General features: G+C 47.5%; 2 protein-coding genes across 2 annotated transcripts in view; both read right to left on the bottom strand.

Moving 5' to 3' along the window:
- Window positions 1-20092, bottom strand: part of XKR6 (XK related 6) — a 339999-nt gene that overhangs the window by 167561 nt on the left and 152346 nt on the right. The window lies entirely within an intron of this gene.
- LOC135964613 (uncharacterized) lies at window positions 977-9546 on the bottom strand. Its single transcript, XM_065518774.2, has one exon. The coding sequence runs from the start codon at window positions 5215-5217 to the stop codon at window positions 4147-4149; it is 1071 nt and encodes a 356-aa protein (XP_065374846.1). The 5' UTR covers window positions 5218-9546; the 3' UTR covers window positions 977-4146.

Genomic DNA, 20092 nt, shown 5'->3' with positions numbered 1-20092 from the left:
GGTCTCAGACGTGCTCAGTGGCTTGTCCAAGGTCACACTGCTGGCAGGTGGCAAGGTGGGATTTGAACTCTCTGCAAGTGACCCCCTGACTAGGCTGCTCCCTGGTGCCTGTCTCTCCATCTTACTTAGCTGTGAGCTCTTTAAGGGCCAGGACAATACCTCATTTTCCTGGAAGTCACCCCTACCCTGTGCCTGGTGCCTCACCTGTTAGGACACCAGTGATGCTGGCTGGGTCCTCAATGGCTCTCCCAGTCCTCTGTCGTAGGCTCTGCTCTTTCATGTGAGTTGTCCCCAAGAACCCTGCCTTGTCTCTATCATCCCTCCCAGGCCCCTTCACCCTCATAGCCCCAGTTTTCCTTTTGGGCTGTTGACCCCCAAATCCCACACCCAACCTGGTCTTGTGCAAAGACCTCCATTTCCCTTTGTCTCTGAATACTGTCATCAGTTGTCCCTTTAGGAGACCCTTACAGACCCCTCATATTCACTGATATGGACTGACTGTGTTTCCCCAGATCCATATGTTAAATCTCCAGCCCTCAGCGTGATGGTATTAGGAAATGGGGTGTTTGGGGGTGATTAGGTTTAGACGAAGTCATGAGGATGTAGCACCCATGATGGGATTCGTGTCCTTATAAACAGAAGTGCACTAACCAAGGAAGGACATGTGAGCATACTACCAGGAAGAGGATGTGCCCTCCCGTCCTCACCAAGAACTCGGCCATGGTTGGCACACTGGTCCCAAACTTCAGCCTCCAGAACCAAGAGGAATCAGTGTCTGCTGTGTGAGTCACCAGTCTCTGGCTTTCTTCACAGCAGCCCAGTTGACTGACATTTGCCATGACAGAAGAGGACCTCATTGTCCCTCCTTGCCAGTCCCCCCATTTCCTCACCTCAATGCCATTTCTACTTGCCCTTTTGCCAGTCCCCTGAAACCCAGGACTCTCTAACTCTTCTCTCTTACTCTAATTTTCAATTCTCCATTTCCCCTTCCAAAATCTCTCTTGGGTTCTTTCCTTTCCATCCCTGCTCCACGATCCTGCCTCAAGCCATTTTCTGTCCATAACAGAAGAACTCTAATAGTCCATGTGGTGTCCCCACCTCCAATCTCCCTTCATTCAATCATCATACACACAAATCTGCAACAGCAATACCACCTAAACCATGTAGATCACTCCACAAGCTGCTATGGCTCCTTACTGCTGCTTGGATAAAGTATACTCTGTTCTAACATTCCCAGTCTGCAGGAGTCTCACCTCTAGCTGCAGCTGTCCCAGCTCACTCTGCACAGATCCCTGCTTTGGCTCAGTGCCCCCCTCTCTGTTGCCTGCCCAAGTTGGGCTCATTTCCACCTCCAAGTGGCTCCACATACAGTTCCCTAACCCGGACTGCCTTCATTCTCCTTCCTTTTCCATCTGGGTGACAACAGGCGTTCCAGAATGGTCCCAAGGCCAGCCACAGAATCTGCGGGTCATTCTAAACTGCCCAGATGGAGAATGTACATGCTGCCATTGTTTCTCTGCAGATGCCATCAAACAACAGGCCTCTCTTGGTAGCTGGTGTATCTTGCTCACCAACAGGATGCCCTCCAGTGAGGAGATGCCCAGCAATCCTCAGATTGCATACCCTTGATCCTTGATCGATGTCAAAGTAAAAAGTAAGCCTAGTGACAACCCCCAGCAGAACAGCCTCCCTCTTGAGAAATCTAGCATGTGCCCGAGTGCCAACCCACCAGCAATGACCCCTGCAAGGGTCCCTTACAACCTCAGATCCCACAAGTGAGGGGGACATTCCTGGGGGTGGCGTGAGGGGAGGGACTCAGTTAATGCCTTGTAGACAGCAGCAGGTTCCCCTAGGACAGCATCTCCCTCACGGGTGGTAGTTCCTCACCTCTGCCAGCCAGTCAGCCAGTCTCTCCTAGGTGTGGAGGGTGGGGATGGTATGAAGTGAAAGGTCCATACTCCAATGCCCTCATCTGAAAGCCCCAGAACGAGGAGGTCAGCCAGGGAAATGCCCTCTCAAGCTCCTCATTGACCACCTATGTCACTACCATTCAATACATGTGGTATGTGTTACAAGTGTCCTGTGAAGTAGGTACTCTTGTGGTCATTTTAAATATTAGAAAACTGAGGCTCTGGGAAGTGGCACAGCTAGTAAAAGGCAGAGCTGGTAAAGTGCACACCTACTGGCTCTCTCCTGGCTCACAGCAAGCCCGTTCCATCTAACTGCTCCCTTCATTCACAGGGGTGAACCATGGTGGTCTTGTTTGAGATGTCCCTGTTCACTGGCTGCTACTGATTGAACCAGAGGTGGGCTCCTGATCCAAGCTGGGTCAATGAGAATTTGGTATTGGGAGAGAAAATGCTGAGACAGAGAAAGAGCGAGAGTGAGACAGAGAGAGAGTGCAGGCAAGAACACAAGAGCATGAGGGATCTTCAGACTTCCATCTCCTGATCCACAGTGACCCGATGGCTCAGCTGCACCCTTGCCTTGGGTCTCCTAAGATCCCCCCTTGGGGCTTATGTAGCTCAGTGGGTTCTCTTCATCTAGAAGGAGAGTAAGCAACAAGGTCTGAGGCAGGCCTGAGCACAGTACTGGAGCTGCAAAGACAAGTGTAGCCCACAGGGGTTCGTGGCTGCAGGAAGTTGGGGCCCACAGCAGAAAGAACCACTCCAAGAGACAGGCCATGAGAAGAGAACAGTAAGACTAGAGAGTCAGGGACACTCAGCAGGGATCTGCCAGCATCCCAGGACTGTGCTGCTGAGAAGGGGTTGTACTCTGAGCTGGGCCAGGGAAGGAATGGAGAGCAAATGGATTTCATGCAGATTTCAAATGAGGCCTGATTGCAGCATTCTAGAAGAAGACATTTGCTAGAAAGCACAAGTGTCACCACCTCCTCCAAATCCCTCCTAACTCCAGCTAAAATAAACGTCACGGTGAAACTAGGACTTCATTCACATGGCCCTGCCCGTATCTTCATTCCTATATTGGAATGGAAAGTACTGATGCAGAATCCATGTCTGGTTTATTTTTGCGGCCCAAATCACCCAGCCCAGTCCCCAGCCTATCCTAAGGAAGTCTGGAAGGATGCCTGTTGAATGAGTGCACATGGAGATCCCCCCATGTGGCCTGGCCACAGCTGTTTCCAAGCAGGTGTGCGTGTCCCCATTCAAGGCTTCTGAGACAGGGCTCCCCAATGGGGCAGGCAACAGGTTTGCCACAGAGGTCCCTTACTACTCCTGAATCTAGAGTGCTACTGCCCCTCTGGGAGAATCTTGCCTTTGCTCATCTAGTTTTTCTTCTGCTTCTTTTACAAATTGGCACCAGACGCAGGGCTGAGAGCCAGATTAGGGAAGAAAGCTGTCAAAAATATCTCCCCTCCAGAAAAAGCAAAGGAAAACAACATCTTGGTGGGTTTTTCCAGAGGAAGAAAAAGTGAAATAGTTTCTTTTTGCCTTCTATGTGTTGCCCGAAAATGGCAGTTTTGCAGAGAGAAAACATATTTTCCCGAGCAAAGCTGTTTGTGGTGTGAAAGATAGAGTGTGTGTGCTGAGTACAAAGACACAAATTGGCCCGAGGCTCAGCTACGCATGCTATTTTCACAGGAGTTTAGATTAGGGAGGAAGGGGTTGGGGAGAAGAAAAAATAAAATCTTTGTTTTGCGAACATGGAAAAAAAATGTTGACCTGGATCAGATTCAAACCTGGTATCTGGCACAAGGCAGGGCTGTAATAGAGATGTGCTGAATGAAGGGAGGGAAGTTGAAGGCAACACTGTTTGCCCTCCCCAGGCTTGCCAGAGAAGGTACAGGCTTACTCCAACAGCAGGATGGCTGGGGAGCTGGGGCCATTGCAGACTGCAGCTAGGTCTGCTCCAGGGCATGGTCAGGTACCCCTCCAAGCCCTGCCTCCTGCCCTCTCAGGACCTACCTCACAAGGCTCCTGAGAAGACTAAAGGAGGTAATGCCCCCAAAGGTGTTGGCACTGGCCCTCTCCTCATAAGCACTGAGGCGCAGTAGTGACTTTGCTGGTGGTGGAGATGGTGATAGTGACTGTGACCATGAAGAAAAAAAGATGACAACGATGATGATGGTACCCATGGTGATTGTAGTGGTGATAATGGTGATGGTTATGATGATGAAAACGGTGATCAGGACGGTAAGGATGATGATGGTAATAATGATGAAGATGATGATGATGGTAATATGGTGGTGACGATGGTAATGGTGATAATGATGATGATGAACAGGATAATGAAGATTGTCATGATAGTAATGATGATGATGGTAATAATGATGATGAAGGGGTTGATGGTGATAGTGGTGAGGATGATGGTGACGAGGATGGTGGTGGTAAGGATGGTTATGATGGTGATGGTGGTGGTGATGGTGGTGATAGTGATGATGATGGTGGTGATGACGACGATAGTGGTGGTGATGATGACGATAGTGATGGTGATGATGGTGATGGTGGTGATGATGATGGTGGTGATGAGGATGGTGGTAATGATCATGATGGTAATGATGGTGATGATGATGATAGTTATGGTGATGATGGTGATGATCATGGTGGTAATGATGAGGATGGTGGTAATGATGATGGTGGTAATGATGAGGATGGTGGTAATGATGATGGTGGTAATGATGGTGATGATGATGATGGTGATGATGATGATGATAGTAATGATGATAGTGATGGTGATGATGGTGATGATGACGGTGGTAATGATGATGATGGTGGTAATGATGAAGATGGTGGTAATGATGATGGTGGTAATGATGGTGATGATGATGGTGATGATGGTGATGATAGTAATGGTGATGATGGTGATGATGATGGTGGTGATGATGATGGTGGTAATGATGAGGATGGTGGTAATGATGATGGTGGTAATGATGGTGATGATGATGGTGATGATGGTGATGATGATGATAGTGATGGTGATGATGGTGATGATGACGGTGGTAATGATGATGATGGTGGTAATGATGATGGTGGTAATGATGATGATGGTAATGATGGTGATGATGATGGTGATGATGGTCATCATGATGACAATGATGGTAATGATTATGGTAATGATGATGATGGCAATGAAGAAAAATAAAATGAAGAAGATGATCATGATGACAGTGATGATTATGGTGATGGTGATGATACTGTTAATGGCCCCTGCCCCATTCATTATGGCCACTGCTCCATAACCTCTTCTTCCCTTCATTGCTCTACCAGTCCCTTGGAATCAGAAAGGCCTTTCCCTAAAGTCTACCTGAAACAGAGTCACTCAAAGGGTTGTCTGAGAAGCAATTGAATGAGAAAGCCTCTGGGTGTGTGTGAATTATGCAGATACCCAGATCCACTCAGATCTTTGGATTATGACTCCCAGGGGTCCAGAAATATACATTTTAAACAAGCTCCCCAAGTAGTTCTTCCATATACTAGACATAGAGAACCACCCATAGAATCCAGCTCCCTCATTTTACAAATGAGGAAACTGAGGCCTTGAGAGAAGCAGGTTGGCCAACCAGGAATGGCAGAGCCAGGACTATAACTACATCCTCAAATTTCAAGAGCAGTCCCTTGTTGCTCTAGCATGGCCTGTTCAGTCAACAGTTATGTGTTAAGTGCCAACTGTCTGCAAAGCACTGTCCAGGAACAAACCAAATTAGAAAAAAAACAAATCAGATAAAACGCATGCCTCAGGGAGACATGGCCTGTGTGGGGGATGAAAGAATAATGGGGAATGGTGAGTGCCAGACAAGGGGAACAGAGAGAGGCTGAGGGAGTTCAACAGGAAAGGCTGCTTAGGGTGGGAAATGAGAGGCCCGAGGATCTCAAAGATCCAGGAAGATGGCATGGAGGAGCCAGCACTTCAGCTGCAGCTTTGAAGGACGAGCACAGTTCAGCCAAACAAAATAACAAGAAAGGTGCCACAGGCCGAGAGAGCAGCATGAGTAAAGGTACAAGGCAAAATGTCCAGGACATTTATGGGGAAGGGGAAGAAGTTTCATGTGTCTAGAGCTCCAGTGAAATGCACCACATGAAGCACAAGGATGGGGGGAGCCAGAGAACATGGGGACCTGATGCTGAGCAGGTAAGATTGGCTTTTACTCTATGGGCAACAGAGAGCCATGGCAGGCTTTCCAGGAAGGAAGTGACATGCATCTTAGACAGGTCATCCTGACAGCAGCTTAAAACTAGATGGAATGGGAGACAACTCTGTCCCTAAGCTCAGCGCCCTAAAGATACCAGCACATGACTGTCAGGTCCCCGCTGGGACAGCTGCCCTTCCCTAGGCCTGCCCATTCTCTTACCTCCCTCCTGCCTCTGATGGGGCAGGGGTGATGGGTTGGAAGCGGGTGTGTGCAACACTTACCATGGCCAGGGCTGCTCTGTGCTCTGTCCCCACCCAGCACACCAATCTCCATCCATACTGGCCAGCCTTGCCTGTTCCCTCACAGTGATGCATAAGCTGGGCTTCTCCTGTGGTATGATGCTAACGTACTGGCCAAACCCTGAGAGGCCACATATGGTGGGTGAGGGAGGTGGGGCCGCCAGACTGCCAGTCAGTGCCCTGAAGACTCTGAGTTTCATATGCATACACATTTAGTAGTAGTGTGACTCTGGGCCAGCTCCTGATTCTTTCTGAGCCTCAGTTTCCTCATCTGTAAAATGGGGATGATGATACTTACCTTAAAGAGCTGCCATGAGGTCGAAAGACAAACTATGACAAATAGCCAGTGCTGTGCCCAGCCCAGTGTGGGTGCAAGCTATCTGGTGGCTGCTCGGATGATGATGATGACGATGACAACGATGACGTAGCACCCCATTTCCAGCTCACACCATCGGGATCACCGCCAGCATCAGCAGCATCATCAAGCCATCTTCCTGCGTTGTGGCAGCTCGGGCTCCCATTGGCCATGCAGGAGCCAGGAGATCAAATCATGAATGGGCCTCTTTGCACTTCAGGCAAAGTGCAGTTCCAGGAAAGACAGAAGATTAAGGCCAAGTCTCTGCACCCAAACAGGATCCAAGAAGTGGGGTAAGCTGGGACTCATCAGATTTACAGAAAGGGAGGAGGAAGCCCCAGGGTGACCTGGGGAGGAACCCCAGAGGCCTAAGAGCAAGTTCCGCTTTCTGCAGCTGAACTTCAAGAACCCAGCTGCGTCTTGAAGTTCTCGCTAAAGAATGTGGAGACCTGAAATGTCCTGTTCTGCATGAATAAGCATTTCAAAGATATTGATTACAACAGCTCCTTACATGGGTACAGACAGTGGTGTGTAATTTACCAAACATTTTCAGATCCATCATCCCTGTGGGGCGGCAGGGAAGAGATTAGTGAGTTGATGTGATAGATGGGGAAACTGAGGAGAGGGAGGTAAGTGGTTTCCCTGAAATGTCACAGGTCACATAAGGAAAAAGGCAGGTCTGATTCTGCCTACATCTAGGGCTGCTTTTTGTGTATATCACCAGATGCATGTGAGAAATCTGAGTTGAGTTACCTGTAAAAGTCTTTTTTTTTTTTTTTTTTTTTTTTTGAGACAGGATCTTGCTCTGTCACCTAGGCAGGAGTGCAGTGGTGCAGTCACACCTCACTGCAGCCCTGACCTCCTGGGCTCAAGCAATCCTCCTGCCTCAGTCTCTTGAGTAACTGGGACCACAGGTGCCCACCACCATACCAGGCTAATTGTTTTTCTTATTTTTTTTTTTTTTTTGTAGAGACAGGGTCTCAGTATGTTGCCTAGGTTGGTCTCTAACTCCTGGGCTCAAGTGATCCTCCTGCCTCAGTCTCACAAAGTGCTAAGATTACAGGCATGAGCCATCACACCCAGCCTGGAAGTTCCTTATTACCAGGCAGAGAGAGAAGCAATTCCAAGCTTATAGGATTCTAGGAAAATTTCTAATCCAATCTCTTCATGTCTCAGGTGAGAGGAGGGAGACCTGGAGGAAGCCACTGTGCCCCTATTTAAAGTAAGAAAACCCCAAAGAGATCTTCCCTGGTCAAACAGTTTCCAAACCGTTGAATGTGAATCTTGCTACCAGCAGCATGAGCATCAATGGGAGCTTGTTAGGAATGCACGTTCTCAGGCCTCACCCCAGACTTGCTACATCAGCATCTCTGGGTGGGGTCCAGGAATCTGCATTTTAACAAATTAGTCAGGTGGCTGCACAGTAAATTTTGAGAATTTAGCCTGCTTAATCTGATGCATGCTAAGATCTGAAAAACACTGCTCTCACGATTTGGGGGTGGGGGTTCTTTGGAGAGTTCAACAGAAATTTAAGGTTCATTTTCATTATGTTGATGTAACTGTGTTTTTAAACCACAATTTAAAAACAGCCCTTAAACCCTAAGTTACATACCAAATTTTAACAACTGGGAGGCCACCTTGGGCCACAGACTTAGGTCACATTTTCATGTCTGAACTCCCTGGAAGGAGGCTGCCCGTGTTATTCTGTGAGCACAAGGCGGGGCGTGCCCCATCCTGAGCAGCACACACTGGGCACACTGACTTCAGCTGGAACCACTCTGGCAAGCTCTCTCAGTTAGCTCTCCCCTGCTTGCGATGCCCCCTAGATTGGGTATGAAAGTCAGCTGAGAACGTCGGTGCCTTCTGCAGGTTTTTGTATTTATTATGATCCTACTTATACTTACGATGAGGCGTGGATATCATTTAATATGTGACACAGAAACAACACAACACTTGTCAAATTTCTGCATCTGTTTCACCCAACAATTATAAGTTGAGCTGTTAAAAAAAGAAAACTTTTTACCATCCACAACCACCACTTACATGATTACAGGAGTTATCAAGAATTTTAATACTTTTTTCTTTTTTTAAGACACGGTCTCACTCTGTCACCCAGGCTGGAGTGCAGTGGTAAGATCTTGGCTCACTGCAACCTTCACCTCCCAGGCTCAAGTCATCCTCCTGCCTCAGCCTCCTGAGTAGCTGAGACAACAGGTGCACACCACCATGACTGGCTAATCTTTGTATTTTTGTAGAGACCAGGCTTTGCCATGTTGCCCAGGGTGGTCTCCAACTCCTGGGATCTAGCGATCTTCCACCTCAGGCTCCAAAACTACTGGGATTATAGACATGAGCCACTGCACCCAGCCTCAATGGTGTATTTCTTAATACTGTGTCACCCACATGTAAAAATGATTGAATGGGCCAGGCGCAGTGGCTCATGCCTGTAATCCTAGCACTTTGGGAGGCCGAGGCAGGTGGATCACGAGGTCAAGAGATCGAGACCATCCTGGCCAACATGGTGAAAACCCATCTCTACTAAAAATACAAAAATTAGCTGGGCATGGTGGCATGCACCTGTAGTCCCAGCTACTTGGGAGGCTGAGGCAGGAGATTTGCTTGAACCCAGAAGGCAGAGCTTGCAGTGAGCCGAGATCGTGCCACTGCACTCCAGCCTGGGTGACAGAGCGAGACTCAGTTTCAAAAAAAAAAAATTAGCTGAGTGTGGTGGCACACACCTGTAGTCCCAGCTACTCAGGAGGCTGAGGCAGGAGAATCACTTGAACCCAGGAGGCAGAGGTGAGCCGAGATCATGCCACTGCACTCTAGCCTGGGCGAGAGTGAGATTCTGTCTCAAAAAAAAAAAAAAAAAAAAAGATTGAATGCTAAGACTAATGTCTAAACAATTAACTACCATCCCTGATTTCAAATTTATGTGTCATCGAAAGGGGTCTGTTTTTCTCATTTGTAAGTTTAATAGCAAGTAACATTCTAAGTTTTAACCTATGGGAACTTTTATATGAAAAATGTTACTTGTATCTAACTTCTTTAGCAGGGAGCTCGTGTAGGATTTAATTTGAGAAAAAAGTGCCTCTGCTTTTTAAATATTAGAAAATTACTAACATTTTAGGACACCCCTCTCATTTTAGTTAAGGAGTCTGAGTCCTTATGACGTCATGTGAGTCACCCAAGGTCACACAGGTATTTTAAGGATAATTAAATGAGAGAGCAGGGAGACACTGTGTGGAGGGGCACTAATAAACTGTGGGGAAAAGGGAGGAGTACACTTCATGGACTCAGAGAAGTAATTGTAGTCAGCGTGTGTGTGTGTGTGTGTGTGTGTGTGTGTGTGTGTGTGCACGCGTGCGTGTTTGAGGCAGGGTCTTGCTCTGTCACCCAGCCTGGAGTGTAGTTGTATGATCACAGCTCACTGCAGCCTCAAACTACCAGGCTCAGGTGATCCTCCTGCCTCAGCCTCCTGAGTAGCTGGGACCACAAGCACTCACCACCACACCTGGCTAATTTTTTTTATTTTTTATTTTTGTAGAGCCGATGCCTCCCTATGTTGTTCAGGCTGCTCAAGGACTTCGAGGCTCAAGTGATCCTTCCACCTCAGCCTCCCAAAGTGCTGGGATTACGAGTATGAGCCACCATGCCCAGCCGACTTTAGGCATGTAATAAACTTAAGTGATTTAGATTGGCTCAGTTTGGCCACAGGCAGCTAGGTGAGCTTCTGCAGCTTTAGCTACCTGCTTACACTCACTCATTTCCCACTAGTGCTGCTTACCACCCAACTCAGTTGTCAACCCCACCCCTGGCTGCAGGGAGGGTGGGCACTCAGACCCTGCCACTCAGAGCTCATGGTCCCCATGGAGTGGCGCAGGCCCAGTGAGAGCCAGGGAGACCTCAGGAGACTTTGGCAGGAAGAAGCCTGGAGTGTCATCACACCGCCAAGGACAAGAAGGGAAGAACACGCCACCCCACTCAACTGCCCTAGAAACACAAAGCTAAGGGGAGGCCACCAGCCAATGTACTGAAGTCATACAATCCATTCCAGATCTCACTCATGGTGTGAAGCAGAAAAGAGGGAGAGTGCAGATCCAAAAGGCAGGAGGAGGCCACACCAGAGGGGGGACTGAGGGCCTGGGAAAGCTACAAAGAGTGGCTGGGCAATGAAGCAGAAGGCTCGGCCGCCTCGGACAGGTCTGCAGCAGCCGTGGTTAGGCCAAGGCCAGCCTTTCCCTGCTTACTGGACACACTGTGTGTGCAGGATGAGGGACGCGCACTGCCCATGAGGAACTTCCTTTTCTCTTCCAAGATGAGGATAGTGGGCCTTGATGGTCCCATGGCTGGGGCCACCAAAGAACTTGGGACAGAGACCAACACACGCTGGCCCCAACGTCCAGGGGAATGGAACAAAACCTTCTGGTGGGAGAGGGGATAGCCTGACAGTAACAGTCCCAGCCTGGTGGCCCACACCCTCCACCAGGACTCCCACTAACTCCCATCTGTCCTCGCCCCTTCCCAAGGATGGCAGCTGAGATCACAGGGGCTTGAATATGCACTTGTGAATGAATAAGTGCCCTTCCAGGCCCTACCTGGGCATACAGTCCCCACCTGACAAGCACATGGAGGCAGCCCAAGCAGAGCTCTACAAACGCTGGGGACAGCTGCTCTCCAAAGAGCAAAAGGACATTAGCCTGTTAGCGGAACAAGCTTCCCGTCCATGCCTTAAAAGCATAATGCGTTAACTGCTGAGGTGCTGAATTATTTATGCCACCTGGCTGTGGTTTCCCACCTTACAGCAATCGCTCACTTTCCTATCCCCATCCCACCACCCTCTGCCTCCCTCACTGTCAAGAGGTGAGGAAGTAAGAAGAAAACAGTTCCAGGCAGTTCCCTGGGAAGGGTGAGACCTTGCAGTAAGGACCCAGGCCGGGGGGCCCTACTTTCCACTCCCTTGTCCATAAGGTCCACGATGTCCTACTTTCCACTCTTGCAGGAACAGGACCCTTTCTGCCCAGAGCTACAGCCCTGCCTTAGTCCATCAAAATTACCACAGCCTCACGCCTGGAATCCCAGCACTTTGGGAGGCCGAAGTAGGAGGATTGCTTGAGCCCAAGAATTTGAGACTAGCCTGGGCAACATAAGGAGACCTCATCTCTGCTAAACATAAAAAAAAAATAGCCAAACAGGGTGGCACCGGCCTGTAGTCCCAGCTACTCAGGAGGCTGAAGCAGGCGGATCACTTGAGCCCAGGGGGTCGAGGCTGCAGCGAGCCATGATTGCACCACTGTACTCCAGCCTGGGTGACCTTGAGATCCTGTCTCAAAAAAACAAAACAAAACCTACCACAGCCTGGGAGGCTTACAAACAACGGAAATTCATTTCTCAGTTCTGAAGGCTTGGGAGTCCAAGAAGAAGGCAGACTTGGTGTCTGGTGCGGGCTCTCCTGGTTTGTAGACGATGTCTTCTCACTGTGAACAAGCCCTCCTCAACAGGGCACTAACCCCATCACTGGGCTGCACCCTCATGACTAATCGCCCCCCAAGGCCCCACCTCCTAAGACCAGCGCATGGGGTTAGGATTTCAACACATGCATTTGGGGGACATAAACACTCTGGTTGTAGCTAACAGCCTCCTGTAAAACAGAATCATTGCTTGTAGCATCTCTCTCACAGGCACAACTCAGGGAAAACCAAATCTCAGTTTGGGGGCCTGAAGAAGATTCCCAGAAGCAGGTATCTATGTGTATCAGGCAGATGCTCAAGCAAATGCTTTGAACATCTCCTCCGTGCTAGGTGGGGCTGCAGAGACCTGGGGCATGGTGGACCTTATGGACAATGGCCCATTCCACCCTCTCAACCAGCACTGGTGGAAGTGGCTGCCACCCCCGCCAGGATAAGAGGAGAGATGCCACTGAGATATGAGGGACAGCTCAGTGTACCATACATCCCTGCAATGCATTTTAGAAATGTTATTCATGAGGACTTTATAAAAACTTGGAGGATGCTTGTAACAGAGCATTAAGGGAAAACAAGCAGAACAAAACTGTGCAAAGAGCATGACATTGGGTCTGGCACGGTGGCTCACGCCTGTATACAGTCCCAGCACTTTGGGAGACCAAGGCGGACCGATCACAAGGTCAGGAGTTCGAGATCAGTCTGGCCAACATGGTGAAACCCCATCTCTACTAAAAATACAAAAATTAGCTGGGCATGGTGGCACGTGCCTGTAATCCCAGCTACTCAGGAGGCTGAGGCAGGAGAATCGCTTGAACCTGGGAGGCAGGGGTTTCGGTGAGTCAAGATTGTGCCACTGCACTCCAGCCTTGGTGACAGAGCAAGACTTCATCTCAAAAAAAAAAAAAAAAAAAAAAAAAAAAAGGATGATATCCAGTTAGGTTTTGGGAATGATGCTGATGATGCAGATGCAAAGGGAGGAGCCAAAAAAGTTAACAGCTGCTGGTATATGGGTAGTGGGGTTGTGGGTCATCTTAGATGGGACTCGAGGGAGAAGAGGAAAGGGGCCCAGGGCCCTGGGGGCTCAAAGAGGCTTGAAAGAAACTCCTCTGCCATCTGGCCCAGGCCAGGGCAGGGAAGATCCTGGGACCTTACACTACTGGTGGAATAAGACTTTAAAAACGGTCTAATACATTGATATAGTTCAGGAAGTTTTCTCTCTGTGCAAACACATATACACACACACATACATATATAAACACACAACACACACAAATGCAAATGTAAGCCACACATGTATATACACCCACACTCATTGTACTATATAGATATAAGTATGTGTATAAAGTCCTCTTCCCACCCCACTTGGTCTCCCACAGGTAAACACCATACTGTAATTTTGCCATGGTCCTTTATGATTAAATAAGCAAGTACACATGCACCTGTCTGATTGTCCCATTTTTACCAATAGGAGGCATTCTAAACATACTGTTCTGCCTTCTTCGTTCTTTAAATCACAGCAGAGCTGTGGCAGTTTATTGCAGGTTGAGTCTCCCTTATCCAAAATGCTTGGGACCAGAAGTGTTTGGGATTCCTATTTTTGTTGTTGTTGTTGTTGTTATTTTTGATTTTGAAATATTTGCATTATACTGGTTGAATATCTGATATGCTTTGGCTGTGTCCCCACCCAAATCTCATCTTGAATTGTAGCTCCCATAATCCCCACATGTCATGGGAGGGACCTAGTGGCAGGTAATTGAATCATGGGGGCAGATTTTTCCCATGCTGTTCTCAAGATAGTGAGTGAGTTCCCATGAGATCTGATGGTTTTATAAAGGGCAGTTCCCCTGCACACACTCTCTTGTCTGCCGCCATGTAAGACATGACTTTGCTCCTTCTTTGCCTTCTGCCGTGATTGTGAAGCCTCCCAGCCAGGTGGAACTGTGAGTCCATTAAACCTCTTTTTCTTTATAAATTACCCAGTCTTGGGTATTTCTTCACGGCAAAATGAAAATGGATTAGTACAATATCCCAAATCTGAAATCTGAAATGTTCCAATCAACATTTCCTTTGAGTATCATGTGGGTGCTCAAAAAGTTTTGGATTTTGGAGCATTTGGATTTTGGATTTTCCCAGATCTGGGATGTGTCACCTGGACTAACATTTGGATCCCAGGAGTGGACCCTTCCATGGCCCCTGCCTTGGCAGAAGTTGGGGGAGGCAGCTCCCTGGGCCTCCCTAGCACTTAGGCCCAGAAGAGGCCTCCCTACACTCCTCTTCCTGCCAGGCGTCTGGAACTCAGTGAAGCAGGGCGCAGGAAACTTGAGATTGGCCAGCCCCACCAGCCCAGGGCAGTGACGGTGCCCAGGCTTGTGCTGCTGCAGTGCTCTTGCCAGCCCTGGGGGGCTGGGGCCCACCCAGAGGGGTCCTGGTTGGAGGCCTCCATGGAGTACTCAGAGCATGCAGGGCTCCCCAGAAACTCCATGCATTACGAGAGGATAAAATATTTAAACCTATGCAATATAAAATATTAACTTAATTATCGTAAATAATACATGCCCAATGCGTCTTTACTGAAGAGAAGGGAAAAAAAACGAGATGAACACTCTCAGCACGAGTACTCGAGCATCAGCGAGGATGCGAGGTGGAGTGTTGGGAATGAGTCTCCCCTGCAGCAGGAACTCAGCTCGCATGCTTGGAGCTAAGCAGCTGGATGCCTGCAAGTCTAGGAAATCATCCATCTCCTCCTGGGACACCCAGCCTCCTCTTCCTGCTCCTTCAGGGAGCTGACCCTGATCTCTTCCTCCTTTACCTACCCAGGACTCTCTGGAAGTCCCTCCTTCTCGCTTGGCCTTGAGGAGTTCGTTTTAGGCCCCCCTGTGCCTCAGTCTCTGCCCCAGCAGCTGCAGAGCCCCTGGAGGGCAGGCACTGGGTCTTGTACTTCCCCTGGGCAGAGTCGGCCCAGGAAATCTCTACTGAATGAATGAGTGTTCCCACCTGAGAACTAAAAAAAAAATCCTAAGCCTCCCAAACCACTGAATGGAGCCACCCACCTCTTGGCTAAGGGAACCCCAGAGAAACCTTAAAAACCAAGTTCCCACCCATGACAGGACAGGAGGTCGGATGCACCTCATTATACGTACTCTCTTTTCCATTTAAACAGTAGACACAACTGACCAGCACTAATGTTAGAGATCATAAGACTGACAGAACAGACTCTTTGTGGTGATAAGATACCCAATTATAAACAGGACCTAAAGCCGGGCAGGCAATGGTGAAGTCGGGCACCCCTACACTTAAAGAATCAACTAAGCTCTAATTGCCACAGGGTCTTCTTTTTCTCCAGCAGCTAAACACTGGCCTTGAGATAAGCAATAGTAAAACACTTGCAGCTCCACCAGACAGTGACTAACTGAACCCCTGTTCCACCAGCCATAACTACGGCTTTGACTGGTCAAGAGACTGATTTCAGTAACTTTCTCCTGATAAGACCACCAACGGTGGACTGGTTCTGGCTGGTTTATAGAGGCTGAGCACTGAGTGCCTTCATGTCCTTGCCTCACCTTTTAACGTACAGGACCTAACTGTAATGCATTTAAATGTTAAGTCTCCACCCCAAAGTGAACATGGAACATAACGTGCATGTTTGCTTACTATGCGTGCATGCATTCCCCCTTCATGATTATTCATAGCTCCTCCCAGAACCTGTTGAATATGTATACCAGCCGACCCCTACAGCAAAAAATTGCTTGCTTTTGGTTTTCAACTAGTGGTTGCATTTCCCGCCAGCAGGTTGCGATCTCCTTCTTAAGAAATAAAGCTCTCCTTTCTAAATTCATCAATTGTGTGATTTTGCAGCTGACACACCTGTGGCCCTTCCATCGCCAAGGTCAGCATGAAGTGTGCTTTATGGCAAACACATCTACAGATGTTCCCTCAGATCATCCTTCCAACAACCCTGTCTTATAAGCAGGCAGGGTGATAATTTTCTCATTTTTTTTTTTTCTTGCTCTATCACCCAGGCTGGAGTGCAATAGCAGGATCTTGGCTCACTGCAACCTCCGCCTCCTGGGTTCAAGTGATTCTCCTGCCTCAGTCCCCCAAGTAGCTGGGATTACAGGCGACCGCCACTACTCCTGGCTAATGTTTTGGATTTGTAGTAGAGACAGGGTTTCACCATGTTGGGTAGGCTGGTCTTGAACTCCTGACCTTGTGATCCACCTGCCTCAGCCTCCCAAAGTGCTGGGATTACAGGTGGGAGCCACTGTGCCCAGCCAATTTTCTCATTTTACAGATGAGAAAATGAAGGCTTAGAGAAGATAGGTAGCAGGCTGAAAGACAACATTATCTTTCTAAGCTCAACTCCAGTGATCTTTGCTTACTTGTAACATTCCCTTATTTGCTCTTTGTGTTACCGTTCCCACACTCAAATTATTCTTTTTTTTTTCCCCTAGAGGAAGTGTCGCTGTGTCACCCAGGCCAGAGTGCAGTGGCATTATTTCAGCTCAGTGCAACCTCTGCCTCCAAGTTCAAGTGATTCTCCTGCCTCAGCCTCCCAAGTAGCTGGAGAGTACAGGCACATGCCACCAGACCTGGCTAATTTTTGCATTTTTTCGTGGAGACAGGGTTTCACCATGTTGACCAGGCTGGTCTCGAACTCCTAACCTCAAGTGATCTACCCACCTTGGCCTCCCAGAGTGCTGGGATTATAGGTGTGAGTCACTGTGCATGGCCTCAAATCACTCTTAAAGATATTAAATATATCAATCTGATCTTGATTGTCCCAATAATGCCAGAGGGGAGGATGGGCAACTATCACGATCCTGGCTCCTACTTCTTAGGGTCTGTGTGACTAGTAATAAAACTATTTTCTCTTTTAATCTTCCATTTCCTCATCTATAAAACAGAGATAATACTACTACTGACCTCCTAGAATTATTGGGAGGGTTAAATTAAATAATATGTGTACAGTGCTTAGTGTTGTGGACAGCTCAGAGAAGATGCTTGAGTCTAGCCATCATCATGAAAACTCCATATCACCAACCACATCAGGTCTTTCTCCTGTTCCTATCTTTTTCCTGCTCCCTTCCTTATTGAATTTCCACAGTCTCCACCACAGAGGCAGTGCACTGGTGTGACTTGGGGGTTACTACAAGGAAAATGGAAGAAAATAAACGTTTACTGTATCTCAACACTTGTAAGTTAAAAAAAAAAAAAAAGAAAAGAAAAGAAAAAGAAAAGGAACAATAGCCAGAGCCATAGTAGGATGGCTGTTATCAAAACAACAGAAAATATCAAGTGTTGTCAAGGATGCAGAGAAACTGGAACCCTTGTGCACTGTTGGTGAGAGAATGTAAAATGGTACAGCTGCTGTAGAAAACAGTATGCAGTTAAACAGAGAATTACCACATAATCCAATCCCACTTCTGGGTATATACCCATTAAAACAGGGATTCAGGCTGGTCACGGTGGCTCACACCTGTAATCCCAGCACTTTGGGAGGTCAAGGTGGGCACATTGCTTGAGGCCAGGAGTTCGAGACCAGCCTGATCAATATGGTGAAATCCCCGACTCTACTAAATATACAAAAATTAGCCGAGTGTGGTGGCACGTGCCTGTAATCCCAGCTACTCAGGAGGCTGAGGCAGGAGAATCCCTTGAACCTGGGAGACAGAGGTTGCAGTGAGCCGAGATTGCACCACTGTACCCCAGCCCGGGCAACAGAGTGAGACTCTGTCTCAAAAAAAGAAAAATAAAGGAAAAGGGAGGAAAAGAAAAGAAGAAAGCAGGGACTCAAAGAGATATTTGTGCCCTTTATATGAACATTATAATGTTCCTAGTAACATTATTCACAGTAGCCAAAAAGTAGAAATAACTCAACTGTTCACCAGTGGATGAACGGATAGAGAAAATGTGGTTATTATATACAGCAGAATATTTTTCAGTTATAAAAAATAAGGAAATTCTGACACATGCTACAACATGATAAACCTTGAAGATGTTGTGCTAAGTGAAATAAGCCAGCTGCTTACTCACAATAGCCAAGATAAGGAATCAACTTAAGTGGCCATCCATGGATGAATAGATAAAGACAATCTGAGACAGATAAAGATATAGATACATAGATAAATCTTTAATGGAGTCTGATTCAGCCTTAAAAGATAATCAAATCCTGTTATTTGCAACAACATGGATGAACCTGAAGGACATTACGCTAAGTGAAATAAACCAGGCGCGGAAAGACAAATAGTGTATGATCTCGCTTATGTGTGGAATCTAAACAACTCAAATTCATAGAAGCAGAGAGGAGGATGGTGGGTGCCAGGGCTGGGGAGAAGAGAAGGGAAACGGGGGAGGGCGGGTACGGTGTTGGTCAAAGGGTACAAAGTTTCAATTCAGCAGGATGAAAGACTTCTGTAGCTCTAACGCACAGCATGGTGACTACAGTTAATAACGTATTGTCTACTTTAAATTTACTAAGAGAATAGATCTTAAATGTTCTCACAGCAAGAAAAATATAACTATGCGAGGGGAAGCTACATTAATTAGCTTACTTGATTAACCATTTCACAATGTATACACAGTGTATCAAAGCATCACATAGTACACCATTAATACATAGTTTCTCTTTGTCAATTATACCTCAATAAAGCTGGGAGGGAAAGCACAGGTCATAAAACTAGTTGTAACACAAAAGATATGTTAAGAATATTTTATTTTCCAATTTTGCATCATGGACACCATGAGGCTTTCATGGGTTTCAGGAGTAGGATGGTGATTCCACTACTGTGTACATTTTTTGCTTTAATGCAAATATAGAACTAAATTTAAAATACATCATTGGCCCATTTTCCATGAAAAAGAAACCAGTCACAAAAAGACAAGTTCCACATGATTCCACATCTGTGAGATCCCTACAGGAGCCAGATTCACAGAGACAGAAAGTAGAATGAGGGTTGCCAGGGGCTGGAAAAGGGGGCATGGGGAGTTGTTGTTTGATGGAGACAGAGCTTCAGTTTGGGAAGATGCAAGAGTTCCGGAGATGGACAGTGGCGATGGTTGCACAAAAGTGCAAGTATACTTAATGCCACCAAACGATATGCTTCCAAATAGTTAAAATGGTAAATTTAATATATGTACTTTACCACCAAAAAAAATTTGGCCTTAACAACAGTGAACATGCAATTACTGAATCTCACTACATGACCCAGGAACAGGCTCAGTGGATGACACTTCTTTCAGTTAATCTTTACAACCTTCTGATTGGTGTTGAAAGTCCCAATTTTACAGATGGGGACGCTAAACTTAGAGTTACCTGCCTTGCCAAGAAAATTCTCAAACACAGACATGTCAGACTCCAGCGCCTGTGTTCTCCTGACTGCAACCCTGAATAGCTCCACCTCTTCAGCAGCCCAGGGTGATGGCAGGGGGACTGTCTGTATCCCTCAAACACACACACCCCACACTCAGTCACCGCAGCAGCCAGAAAGCCACATGTTAAGCTGGTAACACTCAGCCCTGGGGAAGCCTGGCACCTCGACACTACGGGGCTAAACTTCTGTATCTCACTGGGGGGTCACCTCACACCATCAGCAAGTGGAATCCGGTCCTTGTTTCTCAACTTTCTTTGTCTGCGGTTCTGAAACATCGGGCTGTTTAGGGCAGATCACTCAGGAAGGAAGTTCAGGTCTTCTCTGCATGGGAGGGAAACTACTGCTTTCTTGCCTTCTCTCCCCGCCCCGCCCACCAGAGTCCCTGTGCTCCTTTGATGAAATGGTTTCAGACTTGCAGAAACGCATATTGAGGTCTCTTAATGTGTATAAGCAATACCAGACAGCAAGGACACCTGAGCGTGTGTTAAAAATACAGGTTCCTGGGACCAACT

This window comes from Macaca fascicularis, chromosome 8 (genome assembly GCF_037993035.2).
Source record: "Macaca fascicularis isolate 582-1 chromosome 8, T2T-MFA8v1.1".
NCBI classification, from domain to species: domain Eukaryota; kingdom Metazoa; phylum Chordata; class Mammalia; order Primates; family Cercopithecidae; genus Macaca; species Macaca fascicularis.
Note: the sequence above shows the minus strand (reverse complement) of the source record. Positions and strands in the feature narration are given on the sequence as shown.